Below are 18,296 nucleotides of genomic sequence, written 5' to 3'. Positions count from 1 at the left end.
ATCATACATCTAATTATCCAATAGAAAAGCCTCCTTTATTGCTGCCATAATTAAAACTATTAATCACTGTTTAGGAAAGTCCTCTAAAAAACTGATAGTGGGACAGTGTGTGTTATTCTTAGTTTTAGTGATAAAGGGTGTAACGCTAAAATGTTATATATGTAAAGCTTTTGGCTGTTACAAGATCAAATGGCTTACAGGGCTGTGCTTAGTCTTAGGCACCTAAGTCTTAGGCACGTCAGTATTTTCACCCCCCAAAAAAGGTTTTAAGCCAGTTATTTATATCTTATGCTGTAGTGTGTCAGTAGGAAATATCAGTTCACATTTCCAAACATTCATTTTGCCATTAATTTTAATAATCCAGTGAGATTTTTTGAAGGAGCCTGACAACAGCTGGTGCTCCACATGGAGATCTGATCTCACCATCAATGAGTCCATCTGTGATTACATGAATAAACAGATGAAACTGAGACAAACTAAATCCAGAAGAACTGTGGCCCCCAGAATATTTTGTTTTATTAATATCTGAACATGCAGTATATCAAAAATAGAACAGAGCCTCTTTTAAAGGTGCCATAGAATTGAAATTTGAATTTACCTTGGCATAGTTGAATAAGAGTTCAATACATGGAAATTACATACAGTGAGTCTCAAACTCCATTGTTTCCTCCTCCTTATGTAAATATTATTTGTTTAAAAGACCTCAGAAGAACAGGCGAATCTCAACATAACACCAACTGTTACGTAACAGTTAGGGTGTACGCCCCCAATATTTGCATATGCCAGCCCATATTCAGAGCATTACACAAGGGCAGTCAGTATTAACATCTGGATCTGTGCACAGCTGAATCATCAGACTAGGTAAGCAAGCAAGAACAATAGCGAAAAATGGCAGATGGAGCGATAATAACTGACATGATCCATGATAACATGATATTTTTAGTGATATTTGTAAATTGTCTTTCTAAGTGTTTTGTTAGCATGTTGCTAATGTACTGTTAAATGTGGTTAAAGTTACCATCGTTTCTTACTGTATTCACGGAGACAAGAGCCATCGTTATTTTCATTATTAAACAAGCAGTCTCTATAATGCATAAACACAACTTAATTCTTTATAAATCTCTCCAATAGTGTGTAATGTTAGCTTTAGTCCGTTAGCCACACATAGGCTACTATCAAACTCATTCAGAATCAAATGTAAACATCCAAATAAATACTACACTTACATGATCTGATGCTGCATGACGAATACTTTGTAAAGATTAATTTTGAGGGTTATATTAGCCGTATGAACTTTGTTTATGCAATGTATTAGAGTCAAGAGCTCGGGGGTGGGGAGTGCGAGGATTTAAAGGGGAAGCAGCCTGAATCGGCGCATTTATAATGATGCCCAAAAATAGGCAGTTAAAAAAATTAATTAAAAAAAAATATATGGGGTATTTTGAGCTGAAACTTCAGACACATTCAGGGGACACCTTAGACTTATATTACATCTTGTGAAAAAGCATTCTAGGGCACTTTTAAAAGAAATGCATAAATAAAAAGGTTTAATTCTAGCTTCATGCATTCTATCAACACTTCAATGTGGGTAAGCTTCATTTTGAGCAAAAAGCTGAATTTCTTTTCCCACAAAGACAACATGCATAAGCAATGCTTCTATCAGTTGTTTCTGCTTCTTCTTCACCTGTGTTTTGATCCAGAGATTATGTACTCTTTTGGAAGATGTGTAATAGCACCCCCTACCAAATAACAGTGAAAACATGGAAAGCTGGAAAATTCTGTCAATGGCGGGAAAAGAGTAAATGCAACAATTCACACTGAAAAAGAAAATCATCATTTATCCTCATATCATTTCAAACCTTGTTTTTCCAGCTGCACTTTTCCATACAGTGACCAGAGGCTGTCAAGCTGCAGAAAGAACAAAAAAAAAGCACTATAAATGTTTTATAAAAGTAGTCCACAAGACTCTTGCTATTTAGTCCTCTGAAGCCATGATAGTTTAATGCGAAGAACAGACTGAAATTTATATGCACACAGTTTCCAATTTTTCGATGAAACTCTTATATAACCACTATCAAGCTGCATTAGTCACATCACTGTAACTCTTTTTTTCTCTTTTCTTTTTTCTGTCCGGGCACCCAAGAAGAGAAATAATGACCTTAAAAAAGTTGGAAACTGTCTTTGCACTGATTGCTGTTACTTTGCCGGGCTCTGCTCTGTTCAATAATGGCATCCTCTGTGTGATTTATCCTGATCATTTGAGTCTTGAATCCTCGGACTGATTAAAGCTGCCCGACTTTTTCTGACCTGAAACAGGAAAGAATGACCTCACTACGACTTATATGAATTCACTGGCGATTCGTGCTTTTATGCAGGTAATAAAGAGATGAAAGACACTTAAGCATTCACAGCCTCAGCCTGACCAGGGGTGGGCCGTAAGTTTTTATCTGTCTGAAATACTGACAGTCTTCGGTCAGCTTTGTTAGTCTCAGTGAAGACATTAGTTTTGAATTAGTGTTGATTTGCTGCTCCAGTATTGATTTCAATTTACACAATATTAATGGATTGGAAAGTCATTATTTGATATTTTAAGCACAGTACAAATTCCCCATCATTGCGAATGCGTCTGTCTTTCATGATTTGATTTGTAAAACACATTGCTTCTTCTAAATGAAGCCTTTCAAAAAGTGTCTACTGCCCAATTATGTTGTCTTTTATAAGTACACCCATTGAATTTTAAGAGAGCTGTCTAATGTGGGACTGTGAGCAGGTGATATCTGACAGATGTTGTGCTGACAAGAATCTAAGCTTGCTTTTTCACTTCATATGTATATGTATCTGCATTTAGCTGTACTGTGTACCAATGTTTCCTCTAAGCTGCGCGCATGCGCGGCCGTGCAGAAAAAATAATTGCAGCGCAGAGAACAGACATGAAAATCGTGTGAAGGGAAATCCATTTGATTGTTTAAAAAACGAAGAAATAATGAAGAAATAATTAAAGTGCTCTGGACAACCGCTATAGAGTTATTGTCGCTATAGAGTTAGAACCGGTGAATGCGGTTTACAGGTTTCATGGAAAGAGAACGATTGAGCACGTGTGAGCTGGCTGGCCCTGAGCCAATTCAGTCGCGGTAAGAATACTGTAATGTTTGCGGACTAAATGCCTCAATACGAGAGGCAACGCAAAACGAAAATAAATGTGAAATAAAATGTCATGTTTTAATGAAAAGTGGTGGAAATAACACATCCACTACAGGGGAAGCTTGCAAACTCAAAATACATCAGTGATATACCTCAGTTTAAATAGATTATTGTGTGTGGTGGTGCTGTGGGTTTCAGGGATGTTTAGATAACTAAAAAAGAGTTAATGTTCTCTTTTCCTAAAAATATTTAGCTATCAGATATGTTTAAATGCTTCATTTAGTTTTCACTTATTAAAACAAATGGAAGCATTTAAACTGATATAATAATGTATATCAGTTTAAATACTAAAAAATTATATTTTATTATATTATAATGTAAGCCTGATAAAAAATCGATCTCACAAGGGGATTGTTTGGGGCTCCTTGCCACGAAAAATCTTGAAACCTCCTGGTATATAAAATCTGGGAAATTGATAAGCAATAAACATGTAATTTTGATGGTTTTATGCCTGGTTCAGACTATACGATTTTAGCCCGAATCTGGCACGATCCGTTTGACGTAAGGTGTCGTAGGGATTCGTAAACGACGATGGACATCGGGACGCAAAAGTTGATAGTTTCATCTCGTATAGTGTGTCATAGTATACGACAACCGAAACCGCGTCTGCGATAGTTCACAACATCACGGCAGAAAGACTAGCATGTTGAATTTTTTTGTGGTCCTTCACGACGGGTTCCGTCACATGGGTGACGCTGACCAATCGTAGCACAGAAGCTTTTTGTACACAACTTTCAAACATGGTGAAACGCAAGAGAGATGATGGTGCGGCTAGGTGGAATTACTGAATTTTCGTGGAGCTGTGGCAACAGTACTCCTGCTTGTATGATGTCTAATCGAGGGACTACCACGACAGATTAAAGAAAGAAAAATTCTGGCGAACGATAGCGGAAGCCCTTCAGCAACCCGGTGAGTACTGAAATTAGCTGTAACTTATGGCAAGCTTTTACTACTGGCTAATAACAAAATATTTAATATGAAAAGAACAATATTTTACTTCAAGTTCTCTTTGGAGGATTGACAGCCCATACTGTCCTCTTCGAGCAAGCCAGGAACGTGTCCATGTTCGGGTTTTCTTTCTTTTTTTGCGCTTTTCTAAACATAAGACAGCCAGTACAAAACACGCTGCTTCGGTCATTGTTTACGCTCTTGTTTCTCACGCCCGCCGTGACAACAAGCGATGATTGGTCGCGTAGCAACGTGTAGACATGTTTCAAGTCCAGGACAGGACAAGATTTTTGGAGTCAAAATCGCATAATCTGACACAGTGTCTATCGTAACAGACAAAAAAAAAAAAATGTGTAGTCTGAACCAGTAACACTGTCTGTTGCTAATAATTGACTGTACAAAAACACATTATGGTTGTTCCAAACCATCATTGTAACTGCTCATATTATATTATTATAAAGATTTGAACTGTCCTGCAGGAGGACAGAAATTATTTTTTAATAGAATTTCTTGATAAAGACTGGTACAGTTAATACAGCAGTGTGAAAAATCTCAAGTAACCTAAAATGTGCTTAATTTAGTGACTGAACTGCTTGTTAAATGTTACAGTTGCATGATAAAACAATTTTTTTTGTGTGTGTGTTTACATTGATTGTACAGGTGTGATATAAAGTATGTTTTTGCTCAGGTGGCCAAAATGTGCACTCAACAGAGAAAAGTTTTGCTCAGCGAGAAAAAAAATTAGAGGGAACATTGCTGTGTACTGTACTTCACGAGTCTGTACCCTGAGATTGTTATGAGCATATTTTAAAAGACATAAGCTGGTGAATTTGCAGTTTTCTAGCCATTTAAAGGTACAATATGTAAAATTTTTGCAGTAAAATATCCAAAAACAAATATCTTATATATTACAAACAATATCAAATTCCCATTCTAAACAGTGACACGGGGCAGTGCAGTCGCCTGTCAATGACGTCAGTTAACTTTGTTACCGCCTTTACTGACGTAGAAACCACATGACAACAGTGCCGTGGAAAAATGCGGAAGTAGTGTCTAGCGTCCAGCAAACCACTAGCTTGCTTCAAGCAGTTCCTTATTTACTTCTTGCACGTTTTATGGTGGATTGTCACTTTTTTATGGAACATGATTACTGTTTACCATCTGACGCTGGTTCTGTCGACAAGGACAGCTCCCGTAAAGTCATGACCGGAAAAGCGGAAGCGGCGCTGGCGACTGTGTCATAATAAAAGTCCCGCTGCCCGTGAGGCGTGTGTTGATCAATCTCTCCAGCTCCTCGTTCAGCTCCTGCAACACTCGGTCCTGCTCTGCTTCATACTACAGTAACGTTAATGATCGCATCCACGAACATGAGTTCTTCCAGACTCCAATCCCTATTCTTTTGCACCGTCCTTTGAGATGGAGACTACATGTCCCAAGTTTCCGCTCTAAAACTTGGCGTCATCAAACTACGCCTTTGTTTTGAATAGGCTTCTAGCGACCTCTAGCGGAAAAAAATATCACAAATTGTACCTTTAAGGCCCTGGTATTCTTCAAACGAAATCGAAGAACAATCTGATGTGACCTAATTTCGAACAAAATCAGGCCAAAACGAAGTTCGTTTTGTGTTCTTTTTGGAAGTTCGAAATGACTTGCCAACGCAAACTATCAGGAAAAGTTTGCTCCAGCTGCAGAACACCTTCGTACTACCATTGGTCCGTGACGATAACGTAATAGGAGTGAGTTCAATCGCGTGAGGCGCGTCTTTGACTCATTTCGTGTGTTTGATTTTGTCGAGGTAAGAGCTCTGCGGGTGAAAACATGAACACAATGGATAGCTACTTTAAAGTACAAAATGAAGTTGTGCTTGTAAAAAAATGAGGCACTAACACTGTTTTTCATGTTTGATACTGTAAAGTTGCTTGATTTTAAGCAATCTATTGAATAAAGTGCTATATAAATGTGACGCGACTGGAGTGCTAATTTGCAGAGCTCGTGCTAACATACCCATGTTGTTATGATCAGACGCTTTTCTTATGCTTTCTATAATAAATGCCTGCTGTTTTCTCATTTTTTGTTGCGTTTGTTTTATTACTGAGAAGAAAGTGCACAGCACATATTTACATATTCATCTAACCGTCGCTCTCAGCAGTGTGGGCGGCGTCAGATGTTCGTTTACAGTATATCGCTGGTCACGCATTTCGAACTTCGAAAAAGAACAAAAAAGAACTTCATTTGAAGTATACCGGAGCCTTTAGGGTAAGTTTACATGACAACAATGTACTAAAAATGGGAAAAACTTTTTTTTTTTTTTTGCATACAGACGACAACATTGTCAAAATGATCCCCGTTCACACGGATCCAAGAAAACAATTAAAAACACTGTATTATTCATGCCAGGCCAGTAGATGGCGATATCATTGTAAAGAAACACTGTGCCTGTAGACAGAACACTTAATACGCATGCGCATGACGTCACAGTTTTCATAAATTCACATTTTTGCGGTTTACATAGTCAATAACAATATCTTTTTCAAAAAGTTGCACTTTGTAAAGTTTGTGTTGTCATTGCCCCAAAACGCCATTGTGGTGTAAATGAATGGGCAAAACATTGAAAATGATGCTGACAATTCAGCTTTGATCACCGGAATAAATTACATTTTACTATATATTCACATAGAAAACTTGTTTTAAAGGGTTAGTTCACCCAAAAATGAAATTTCTGTTATTAATTACTCCCTTATTGTTGTTCCACACCTGTAAGACCTTCGTTCATCTTAATCTCCCATAGAAAGCAATGTAATTACCATATTCAAGGTCCAGAAAAGTAGTAAAAATGTTGTTAAAATAGTCAGCGTGACTACAGTGGTTCAACCTTGATGTTGTGAAGCGACGAGAATACTTTTTGTGCGCAAAAACAAAACAAAAATAACAACTTTATTCAACTTTATTCTACCTCGTCATTCTCCTACGCAGTTGACGTTGTATAGACAGTGCAGCGCTTCTGTGTTCTCCATCAGAATGGCATTTAAGACTGTGAAAAGACTTCTTTCAAAACCATTCAAAAATCTTACTGACTCCAAACTTTTGAACAGTAAAGTATATCTTTAAACTGCATGTCATGATCATTTAAAGCAAGCAAACTTTCAAGGACTTTGTCTGTGTTGCCTTAGTGTTAAAAGCATGCTGTCTTTGTGCAAGAAAAGTATAAAAATTGAACAAAATCACTCAAACACATAAAAAAAAACAAAAAAACTTTCACAACACACATTTTTGTTCAGATGATTAAATATAAATGCTTTAACAAAAATTCAAGCTTCTCTGCTTTTCAATCTTCCATGCGTTTTGTCCTTTAGACATCCAACTATATGTGCTTTACTAAACACATTTTCTGTTGGTTTCAAAATGAGCAACAAAATCCTTTTCTCCGGCAGACCCTGGAGCACTGTGACTTATATAGAACGGTGTTCATTTAGTTCAATTAAAGATTGAGGGTGACATTATTCTGGACTGGAGAGAGCAGCGCTGAGGTAATTATTGTTGCTATGACGCTGTGCGTTGCTATAGCAATAAATGGCACTTTGGCACCATTCCAGCAACTTAAACCTGAGCTTCAGTCTGTCAAGGGCAAGATGCTGCTACAACTGACAAACAATACAGTCTCGCTCTCTCGCTCTCCATGTTCAGCGTCCCCAAAAATAAGCCGTTAGAGTGCTTGTTTGGGAGTCTTTTAGAGGCATTCAGGATGTGTCGAGTAGTTTGCCTTTTGATGGTTTTGAATGGTCTTTCACTATCACCACAGAGGTTATTCATTATGTGCCATTTAGGGCTGTGAATGCGTGCATTTTTGTGTTTGGCTGTTTGTGTCCGTCAAAAGTGTTTTAAGAGCTCAGGAAGAGCACAGAAGATAGTGTGATGCTTGTTTGCCTTTAAAAGTGGAAACAGTCATCATCTTCAGTGAAAGAGAGGAAGAAATAAAAGAGCTTTTTATCATTGATGTTGGAAGATCGTTTACTAAAGCATGTTTCGGCTATAAATACCACACTAAAGGGTAAATTCACCCAAAAATTGCTTTTTTTTTTTTTTTTTTTCTAAACCCATAAGACTTTCATTCATCTTCAAACGCAAATGATATTTTAATGAAAAATTGAAACCTAAGAGTTGTCCTCTATTGAAAGTCAAATCAACCAAAACTTTCAAGCTTCAAAATTTCATAAAATCATCATTAAAATATATCTATATGAATAGAGTGCTTGACTTAATCCAAGTCAAGCAAGCATGGTTGAGCTTTTGTTTACCATATGTTGTGGTCCATGTATATGTGTTAATCAGTGTTTATTTGTGAATAAACGTTTGAAATGAAATCTGTTCATCATATAGCGATCATGTATCTTCATAAGACTCAGATTAAACCGCTCCATTCGTTTGGATATATTTGATGATCACTTTATGAACTTGAAGCTTGAAATTATTGGTTACATTTACTTTTAGTTGTGTGGACTTTCAATGGATGGACAAAAATAATGAGAGAATATTAAAAAATATCCTCATTTGGGTTTTAGAAATGAACAAAAGTCTTGTGACAGGAGGGCGAGTAAACGATGACAATTTTCATCTTGTGTCAAATGAACCCTTTAATGAAACTGTATAATTAGTTATTGCATTTAAACCAAGGTATTTATCTTCGAGCACTCTATAAGAAAAGAAAGAAACATGGAGAAATGCAGAACAGCACAGCATGATGAACTTAAGAAATGTTGCAATTTTTATGGTTGTCAAGGCAAATCACAACTTGACACAATAATAGTGAATTGAGTTGATGTGCAGCCACAGCTTGGCTGTTTAATGCTGCCATAGCTGAAAAATGTAGGTGATATTGACTAGTTTACTTCCTTGTGGACTAATAGGGCAATACAGTGTGTCCAGTTTTGTGTATCAGCCAGCAAGCTGCGCAATCATATGTGATGTTCTTCTTTGACCTCCTATGTCCATCTTACTCTAATCTTTACGATTCTTTAATATCGGCCCTTAACGTCTCAGTAATGCTGTTCAATGGAGCGCTCCTCCTCCTCTCTCTCCTCATTCGGGTCTCTAATGTGTGACTGGTGTTTGCTAGGTTTACTGTAGCAGGATGTAATTAAAAAGCTTATCACTTCCTCCGGCTCTGTTTAACGACCGTTTCAGAAGTGTGGAAGGGTGTCGTGACCCTGCTCTCTAGTCGAGCCTTAGGGGCCCAGCTATCAGAGGAATGGTAATCCAGTTTTCCTCTCTACTGAGATTTGTCTGTTCATTTAATTGTGTGTGTGTGTGTCTGGCTGTACAGAAATCCCGTGCTGCCCGAAGGCAGGAATTAGTTTTGTTGGAGTTAGGGAACAGCTATTAGTTTGGCTAATTTGCCTGCGACCCTGCGGAAATGCTTCGTTTGACCTCCGAGATCGTGCTTGCAATCGCAGCTCGGTGTCCGTTTTTAAATGTGCACCCTATCAATCTTTTTCTGCCCTCCTTCTCACCTTTTCTTGATCTCTTTGTTTTTCATCTTTGCTCTCACTGATCTCCTGCTCACACACAAATACACCTTTTCTTTCTCTCAGACTCTTTGGATGGAGTACTAGCTTGTATAAGGGTGTTTTCACACCTATGGATCGCTTGTTTTGTTCCGAAACAGGGACTAAATTTGTTACAATGTTGCTTTTTTTTCTTGGTTCGGTTCGCTTTCACATGGCAAAATTTCAAAGCGTACCAAAATGCTTTAAGGTAAGTCACATGGGAGTAAAACTGTCCTCTTATTGGTCAGAATTTTCTCTGCGTCATCCATCAAAATAATGATTGACAAGTTCGCTCCATGAGTTTATTGTGGCTTTATTTGTAACTGTCCAGACACACACAAACACTTTATAAATGTAGCCGTCTCTACGCAGTTAATTCATATTTGCTGCGGCAAATTCAAACCCGCGCTCTTTCTCTCTCTCTCTCCGTCTCTGGATTTCCCAGCGCTGTCTAGTAGGCGACCTGTTGTCCGTGTGTCTGTCGGGAGAGACCATTTGAATTTTATAATGAAGCAGAGCGGGAATTGAGACTTCGTCGGGACAGCATTCTCGCACGGAGAAGTGTAATTACACACCAGAGGCGATCGTTGGCTTTCAGATATTGTAAATAATGTGCTCACTCACAGAATCAGACATTACTGATTTTTATATCATATTTTCCGTTATGAAATGATATAATTTGGTTCGTTGGTCCGTTAACTGGGTCGATTGCTTTCACATCTCAAGCGAACCGCTCCAGAGTTCGTTTGAAAGCGTACCGAGACCACCTCTTCAAGCAGGTCTCGGTACGCTTGTTTGGTCCGCTTTTGGTGCGCACCCGAGTGCGATTGCTGCTTTCCCACCTGCCCAAACGAACCGCACCAAAGGGGCAAACGAACTCTGGTACGATTCAACCGAACTAAATGAGGCAGGTGTGAAAGCACCCTAGAAATGATATAACATCAAATGATGACAGACTACGAAAGACATAACAGGGATAAAAGCCTGATTAAAAGAGTGGAATTCATGAAAAGGAAACTAAAAGTAGTCTGGCATAATCTTTTTTTTTTTTTTTTGTGTCAATCTTTTGCTTCACTGATTATTAACATTTAAAATAAATGTCTGTCTGTCTGTCTGTATGTCCGTCCGTCTTTCCCCCTATCTATCTATCTATCTATCTATCTATCTATCTATCTATCTATCTATCTATCTATCTATCTATCTATCTGTCTGTCTGTCTGTCTGTCTGTCTGTCTGTCTGTCTGTCTGTCTGTCTGTCGTCTATCTATCATCTATCTATCTGTCTGTCTGTCTGTCTGTCTGTCTCACTGTCTGTCTGTCTGTCTATCATCTATCTATAATCTGTCTGTCTGTCTGTCTGTCTGTCTGTCTGTCTGTCTCTGTCTGTCTGTCTATCTATCTATCATCTGTCTGTCTGTCTGTCTGTCTGTCTCTGTCTGTCTGTCTGTCTATCTATCTATCTATCTGTCTGTCTGTCTCACTGTCTGTCTGTCTGTCTATCATCTATCTATCATCTGTCTGTCTGTCTGTCTGTCTGTCTCTATCTATCTATCTATCTATCTATCTATCTATCTATCTATCTGTGTCTGTCTGTCCCTCCGTCCTCTCAAGTAGTTCAGAGAACTTCGATTCCTCTATGGTTGAGATGTTGTTTGTTGTGGAAAATCAGTTTCTTCATACTGTATTATCTGTATTTTTATTGATCTGTTTCTCTATGTAGTCCATCCATCCATCTGTGTTTCTATCTCTTTGTTGATTGGTCAACTGTTTTATGCTAATTGTTTTTCCCACCAGTTCTTTTTTTTTTCTCTCTTTTATTATTCCTGTACTGCTGTTTTCCATAATTAAGCTCCATTAATGACAGTACTGACTGGCAGGTTGTAATGTGATGTTAATGGGTTGTGTTTTCAGGCTCTGAGGGCGGAGCTTAAAGAGCGTGAGCATTTAGTACTCAGCACTTTGGATCAGGCACACATGTTTCTGGCTGACCAGCCAATCGAAGGACCCGAAGAGCCACGCAAGAACCTGCAACCCAAAACCGGTGAGAGTCCATTATTTCTTTGGTCCTGCCATCCTCACAGATATTAAAGGAGAGAGAAAAGTGCTAAAATACATCTTGATTTATACCATGAATAACGTGAGTTTTTAATCCATGTGTAGTTCACCCAAAAATGAAAATTCTGTCATTTATTACTCACCCTCATGTCGTTCCACACCCGTAAAACCTTTGTTAATCTTCGGAACACAAATTAAGATATTTTAGTTGAAATCCGATGGCTCCGTGAGGCCTTCATAGGGAGCAATGATATTTCCTCTCTCAAGATCCATACAGGTACTAAAAACATATTTAAATCAGTTCATGTGAGTACAGTGGTTCAAAATTAATATTATATAGCGACGAGAATATTTTTGGTGCGCCAAAAAAAAAAAAAAAAGACTTATTTAGTGATGGCCGATTTCAAAACACTGCTTTGGGAAGCTTCGGATCATAAATGAATCAGTGTGTCAAATCTGCTGTTCGAAGCGCCAAAGTCATGTGATTTCAGCCGTTGGCAGTTTGACACGCGATCTGAATCATGATTCGATACACTGATTCATTTGTGCTCCGATGCTTCATGAAACATTGTTTTGAAATCGGCCATCACTAAATAAGTTATTTTGTTTTTTTGGCGCTCCAAATATATTCTCGTCGCTTTATAATATTAATATTGAACCACTGTACTCACATGAACTGATTTAAATATGTTTTTAGTACCTTTATGGATCTTGTGAGAGGAAGTGTACACTGCTCCCTATGGAGGCTTCACTGAGCCATCGAATTTCAACTAAAATATCTTAATTTGTGTTTCGAAGATTAATGATTAGGTCTTACGGGTGTGGAACAGCATGAGGGTGAATAATAAATGACATAATTTTCATTTTTGGGTGAACTAACCCTTTAACTTTTCCAATAAATGTCCTGCACTCAAAATACCTCTGCAAAAGAAAGACTTTAGAAACTGAGACCAGTATTAGAACATCACACACACACGCTCACCACCCAGACCAGCGCAGTTTATTTTGACACTCTCTAAGGGATGCTCTTTGATGTAAGTGACTCTCTGATAAGTCGGACACCTCCTGTCAACACGCTCCTAACTGCAGTATCTGATGTCTGGAAAGTTCCCCAGCTCTCTGGACACTTCCGCTGGGACCCGCTTGAAAAGCTAATTTAGGACAAACGTCAGACACAAGTTATCAGATAGAAGAAGAGCTGTAGAGTGAGTGCGTGCGAGTGTGTACGCATGCGCACGCGCTCCAGCAAGCGTTTAGGAGGAGTGTTCGAATGCCCACTGAAACCGGGTTAATTGGCAGATCAGAGACTGCAGGCTATTTCCACTTTTCAACTTCCTGAAGCTTAATGCTTCCTGTCTTTCTTTCAGAGTCATCTAGAACAGAAAGTGTTTGCTAAGGCAAGCAGAACTATTACTGCTGCACATCTGTGAGTTAGTGGTTTGAACAAACTTTTAATCAACATATTAAACTTTGCTGCATAACTCCTCCTGAACCGTTGACACGAAGGACATCTTAAATCATGTGGCTGCTTGAGGAGAGCTGTGCTATAACCTTTTTTAGTGATTTAGATTTGACTTAAGGCCATGACACACCAAGCCGAGGTCAAAAATCTGGCAGTGCCTAAAGTCGACTTCGTCTGCTCGCGTCGGCTGCCTTTGAGACAAAAAGCTGCCCTTGAACACAGTGCAAAGACTCCAGCTGACTTCCAACTAGCATGTGCGTTCTGCATCTGTGTGTAATGAAATAACTGTCTATATCAGCAGGTATCAATATTCTATATTTGTCATTCAAAAAGAGAATCTGTATCTAGGATCTTGCATTGTCAATACAAGTTCTTGACCAAAAAAAATGATGCACCTCTTGATGGAAAAAACATCACAACATTTATTTCCATCAAGAGGTGCATCACTTTTTGGTCAAGATCTTGTATTAACAATGCAAGAGGTGAGCACTCTGTAAAGTCTACACCAGCACATCCCAAAGACTTTCAGTGAATTTAAGGTCTGGACTCAGAGGTGTCAAAATGATTCTTCATGCTCTCTGAACCATTCTTTCACAGATTGAGCTTGACGAATCTTGACATTGTCATCCGGGAATATGGCCATGATGTGTCTTCCCACATGGCAGTGTAAGAAATGAAAAGCTACACACTCTGTCTTTTAGGGTTAAAAGAACTGTTGCCGAACATATGCTAGAAACATAATAACCACTGCAATAATAATCCAGTCATGGACTCTTAAGTATTTGCCTATTTAAATCCAAACTGTGACTTTTTTCCACAGCCCTAAAATAAACATGCATGTGTTGAACTATGTAAATGGCAGTTTTGACATTTATGGAAATCTCTTCTGTGTAATTTTGAGGGTGCAGATTGAGTGTGCTGCTAAGTGGCATATAAAGTACTTGAAATATATATATATATATATATATATATATATATATTAAATATATATATATATATATATATATATATATATATATATTAAACATACTTAAAGTATTGAAAGTAAAAGTACAAGTAAAAGTAAAATATAAAAGGAGCGAAAAAATATTAAAAATTGCTCTATACACAGTTTGAATACGCAGCAAGAATGTGTTCAGTTTTAACTCTTACATTTTCTTTGAATTAAAAAAATGGCAAAATGTTTATTGTAAGTTTTAAATATAAAAAATACTAATATATTAATGATAAATAGTTTGTTCATGTTAATTCATAGTGCATTATAACTAATGTAAGAGACAACTTTAAAATGTAAATATTAAAATTAACAATGAACAATATTTTTATTAACCTTATTTAATGTTACAAGACTCTTATTGTAAAGTGTTACCATCTTTACACACAAAGGCTTAGCATAGGTTTATTATATGTATACTCTCACACATTATTTGCCTCTATTTTAGAAAACTTGATGATTATCTAATCAAAATTTGTGTTACAGTGCCGTTAAAAAAAGAACTGAAATCGAATACATTTCTGATTTATGTTTCTGTCACTGCATGATGAGAATACAGTTTAAATATACAACTTCGTTGGATAATGAATGCATAACAGCGAACAAATGGACATAAACTGATGCAAATGAATAGTAACAATCGTGACAGCAAACAGTTGGTCTTTTTGTCACATTGTTTTAGCCACTTGAGGTACTACTATCTCTCAGCTTCGACGGTAAACATATTACTGTTCTCCACTAATGCAGCATCTAGTCAACAAACTAATTACTTTATAGTGATATGAAAACATCTGCTGTAGTGTACACTGTATAACAAACCGTTTTGTTGTCCGTTTTAAATCTTTTTTGAAGTGTCCCGCTCTGTGCAGCTCGCAGCCTCACGTCACGTGTCAAAACAAACTCTACGAGGCATCAGTATTTTTATTTCGCCTCTAGAGGCCGCTCTCCTACAGTGCACTCTTCTCAGCCGCTCCAGCAACGGACGCAACCCGGAAAATGAAATAAACGCGGTTGTGCAAGCACTTGTTTGCACATGCTTGCTTGCAGTCTGTGTTCTTCCGACTTTATTTTGTAGTAAGTAATGAAAATGCTTTGGGGAAATGTATCGGAGTAAAAGTATATGTTTTATTTAGGGAATGTAGTGGAGTAAAAGTAAAAGTTGACAGAAATATAAAAACTCAAGTGAAGTTCAGATTCTCCCAAAAAATACTCAAGTACTGTAACGAAGTATTATTACTTTGTTACATTACACCACAGGTGCTGCTTAGTTAATATTCTTCCCACAAATTTGCACATTTACACATTCTCATTTACTCGTATTTATGTCAGCTGGGTTCAGAGGGGCAGTGTTTTCTGATCTCTCTCCGCATGCTTCACTCCGAACACCTTGAGCAATCTCCAATTCAGAGTCCTTGAGCGATCTCAGCGCTCCCATCTTCCCTTATCCCTGCGATCAAAGCACAGAGTTCAGCTATCTGAACAGATAACAACACATGTGCTCTGCCCGTCCTGCACAAACACACAGCCTGAGCGGCTCGAGATAAAATCATACACAACTAATGTTCACGCAAAGTCATGTTTTCCAAATTGAACTGTATGTTTTAAAATGTAAAGCAATCTGTTCCGCACTTCGTCATCAAATGAGCATAAACAAGCTGCTGCGAAACCGTCACTTTCATTTCCATTCAACCCCTGGATCTTAATTGAATTTCAAACCTTTCCAGAAACGCTTGAACACATTTGAATTGTAAATTGATTCTCGCTTGGCTGAAACAGAAATATAGGGATGAAAGATAGAGGTGAGCATTTGTGCAATGGAGAAATCAGCCCTGCCATTTGTGACTGTGACATTAGCTAAAGTGTCTTCTCACGTCCTCAAAAAGCCTGGAAGCTGAATGAAAGAGCAGATGTTAATGTTGTAGACCTGCCTGTAGACATGCCCTGGGCACAAACATCTGTCTCCTGTCATCTGCAAACCTCTCTCTCTTTAGCTCATTAGTTGAGTGGACTCTTTAGTAAACACTTTCTTAAGTGACCTCACAGAGTTGAAAACTGACACGTCAAATTGTTGCCGTATTGATAAATGAAAGATGCACAAAAACAGACCGTTTATATTACTCTATTCTAAAACCTAGGAGCTTCTCATCACAGCATTTTAGGAATCATAGGCGTATCCCAAATGCAAAGACTGTTCCAGACAGTATGTGGTAATAACATACTGCCTTCTACCATTGTGTCATAACCACATTGCGATAAGATTCCAGCGGGACAGGCAGTTTGTCTGTCCACACCAGATGCAACAAGGCTACGAGATGCAATAAATTTGCTCAAAATCACAGCCAATGAGAAGAGTATGTGGGCGGAGTCTCTTTGCAAACACAACAAAATGGATGAGTACACATCAAAATAGTAAAAATGAAAACATTTTAGCATTATCTAAAGTGACTGACACAATCTGTGTCATGGAACACACTTGTTCACATAGTGTTTTTATTTTAAATTTATTTACATTTATTTATTAACATTTTTCTAAGCTCATAATCAGTACCTAAGATTATAATTTTCATTGAACACAGAAAATTTTTTTTGTTTATGCAAGTCACGTGTGAGTAAAATTGTCCTTTCATTGGTCAGAATACAGCTGTTTATATTGTGGGATTCCGCTCATAGTGTTCACCCATCAAGTTGTATATATAATAAGCCTTGATTCCCACTCTATGTAATTTATCAGTTAGAGCAGGAATTAATGTTTCATTGGGACAGATTCTTGCAATGCACCTCGTTCTGAGAAGAGCAATTACACAACATTTTAAGATAAATAGGCTTTGGTTTTCAATAAGTTATGTGACAAACGATTACTAATGTGGTCACCCACAGAATCAGACATTGCTGCTTTTTACCTAACACATCTCCCATTATGAGTTATGATACTTAGTTTGGGGGTCCGTTGGTTCAGATTGCTTTCAACACAGCCAAACCGCTCTAGAGTTTGTTTTCAATCAGGCCAAGACCAACTAGTTCAGGTGATCTCGGACCAATTATTCTGTATATCTGAGTGTCCATGTTTATATAAGCTTAAATGAACCAAACTAAATTAGAAAACATACAGGTTCTGAAAACAAATGCTGAAAAAATTTTTGAAAAATTTCGTATTTTGTATGTTTTTGTTCCCATATCACAAGGAAAAAAAAAAAAAAAAATCCAAAAATAGAATCCCCTGTTGCTCATCCTATATCATGCTGGAATATATTTGTTTTATTGTATGTTGCGCCATCACGTCTGGTTAGGACATGGTGTATGACAATGATTCCCAAACCTTTTAGTGTCGTACCACCTGAGGCATTTAACATCCTTCTGCGTACCCCACTTAGACTGTAGTCACACCTTTTCATTAGGGATGATATTTTCCCCTTTAAATTGATTTACAGTGCATTTTTTACCTTTATAAAATAATGTTTTAAATAAAACATGTTAAGTAGAGAAATATGCAGTGATGGTAAAAACGAAGTGATACTTTTAAATATTAATCAAAAACCACCAATAGGTGGCAGTAAATCACTGTCTTAATATGTGAGTCATCGAGTCATTCATTCATTCATTCAATCATTCAAACAGTAAAGCAAGTGGCTGTATTTATGAATGAGTCATTGAATCATTGCCCCAATTCATTCAAAGCCGCAGATTTGTATATAAAAATGCTGCAGTGTGTTGCAGTTCTGCTGTGGCTTTCACTGGAACTATTATTTTGTTGCAAAACAGAGCAAACATTACTGAGTTTAAAATGAACATTACTTAATATTACCCTTTAGTTTGTTGAAATGTATAAAATCAACATCATATTTCCAGTCATGTGAATATTTGGGAAAAAATTGCATTCTTGGTTGTATAATGTATTATAAACATTAAAAACAAGAACTCACTCAGGATATGCTTCTATATTTGTTTCTGTATAGTCTGTGTCTATATTTATTCTTCATGCTAGTAAGTGTGAAATCCCCACTTTTACAAAGGTACATAGTTGAGAATGGCAATATTGTAGCGTGGTTTGCTAAGGCAGCAAACTCTTCACACAATCTATCATACGCACACTGCT

At 37.6% G+C, this 18,296-nt stretch overlaps 1 protein-coding gene across 4 annotated transcripts in view; it reads left to right on the top strand.

The window, feature by feature from the left end:
• Window positions 1-18,296, top strand: part of utrn (utrophin) — a 286,896-nt gene that overhangs the window by 177,711 nt on the left and 90,889 nt on the right. For all 4 annotated transcript variants that reach the window (XM_067372391.1, XM_067372392.1, XM_067372389.1 and 1 more), the window contains exon 56: window positions 11,604-11,733. In XM_067372391.1, coding sequence (XP_067228492.1) covers window positions 11,604-11,733 — 130 coding nt within the window. The remainder of the gene's footprint in view (window positions 1-11,603; window positions 11,734-18,296) is intronic.

The sequence above is a fragment of the Chanodichthys erythropterus genome, chromosome 20, assembly GCF_024489055.1.
Source record: "Chanodichthys erythropterus isolate Z2021 chromosome 20, ASM2448905v1, whole genome shotgun sequence".
In the NCBI taxonomy this organism is placed as follows: Eukaryota; Metazoa; Chordata; class Actinopteri; order Cypriniformes; family Xenocyprididae; genus Chanodichthys; species Chanodichthys erythropterus.
This window is presented reverse-complemented; position numbering and strand designations above follow the sequence as displayed.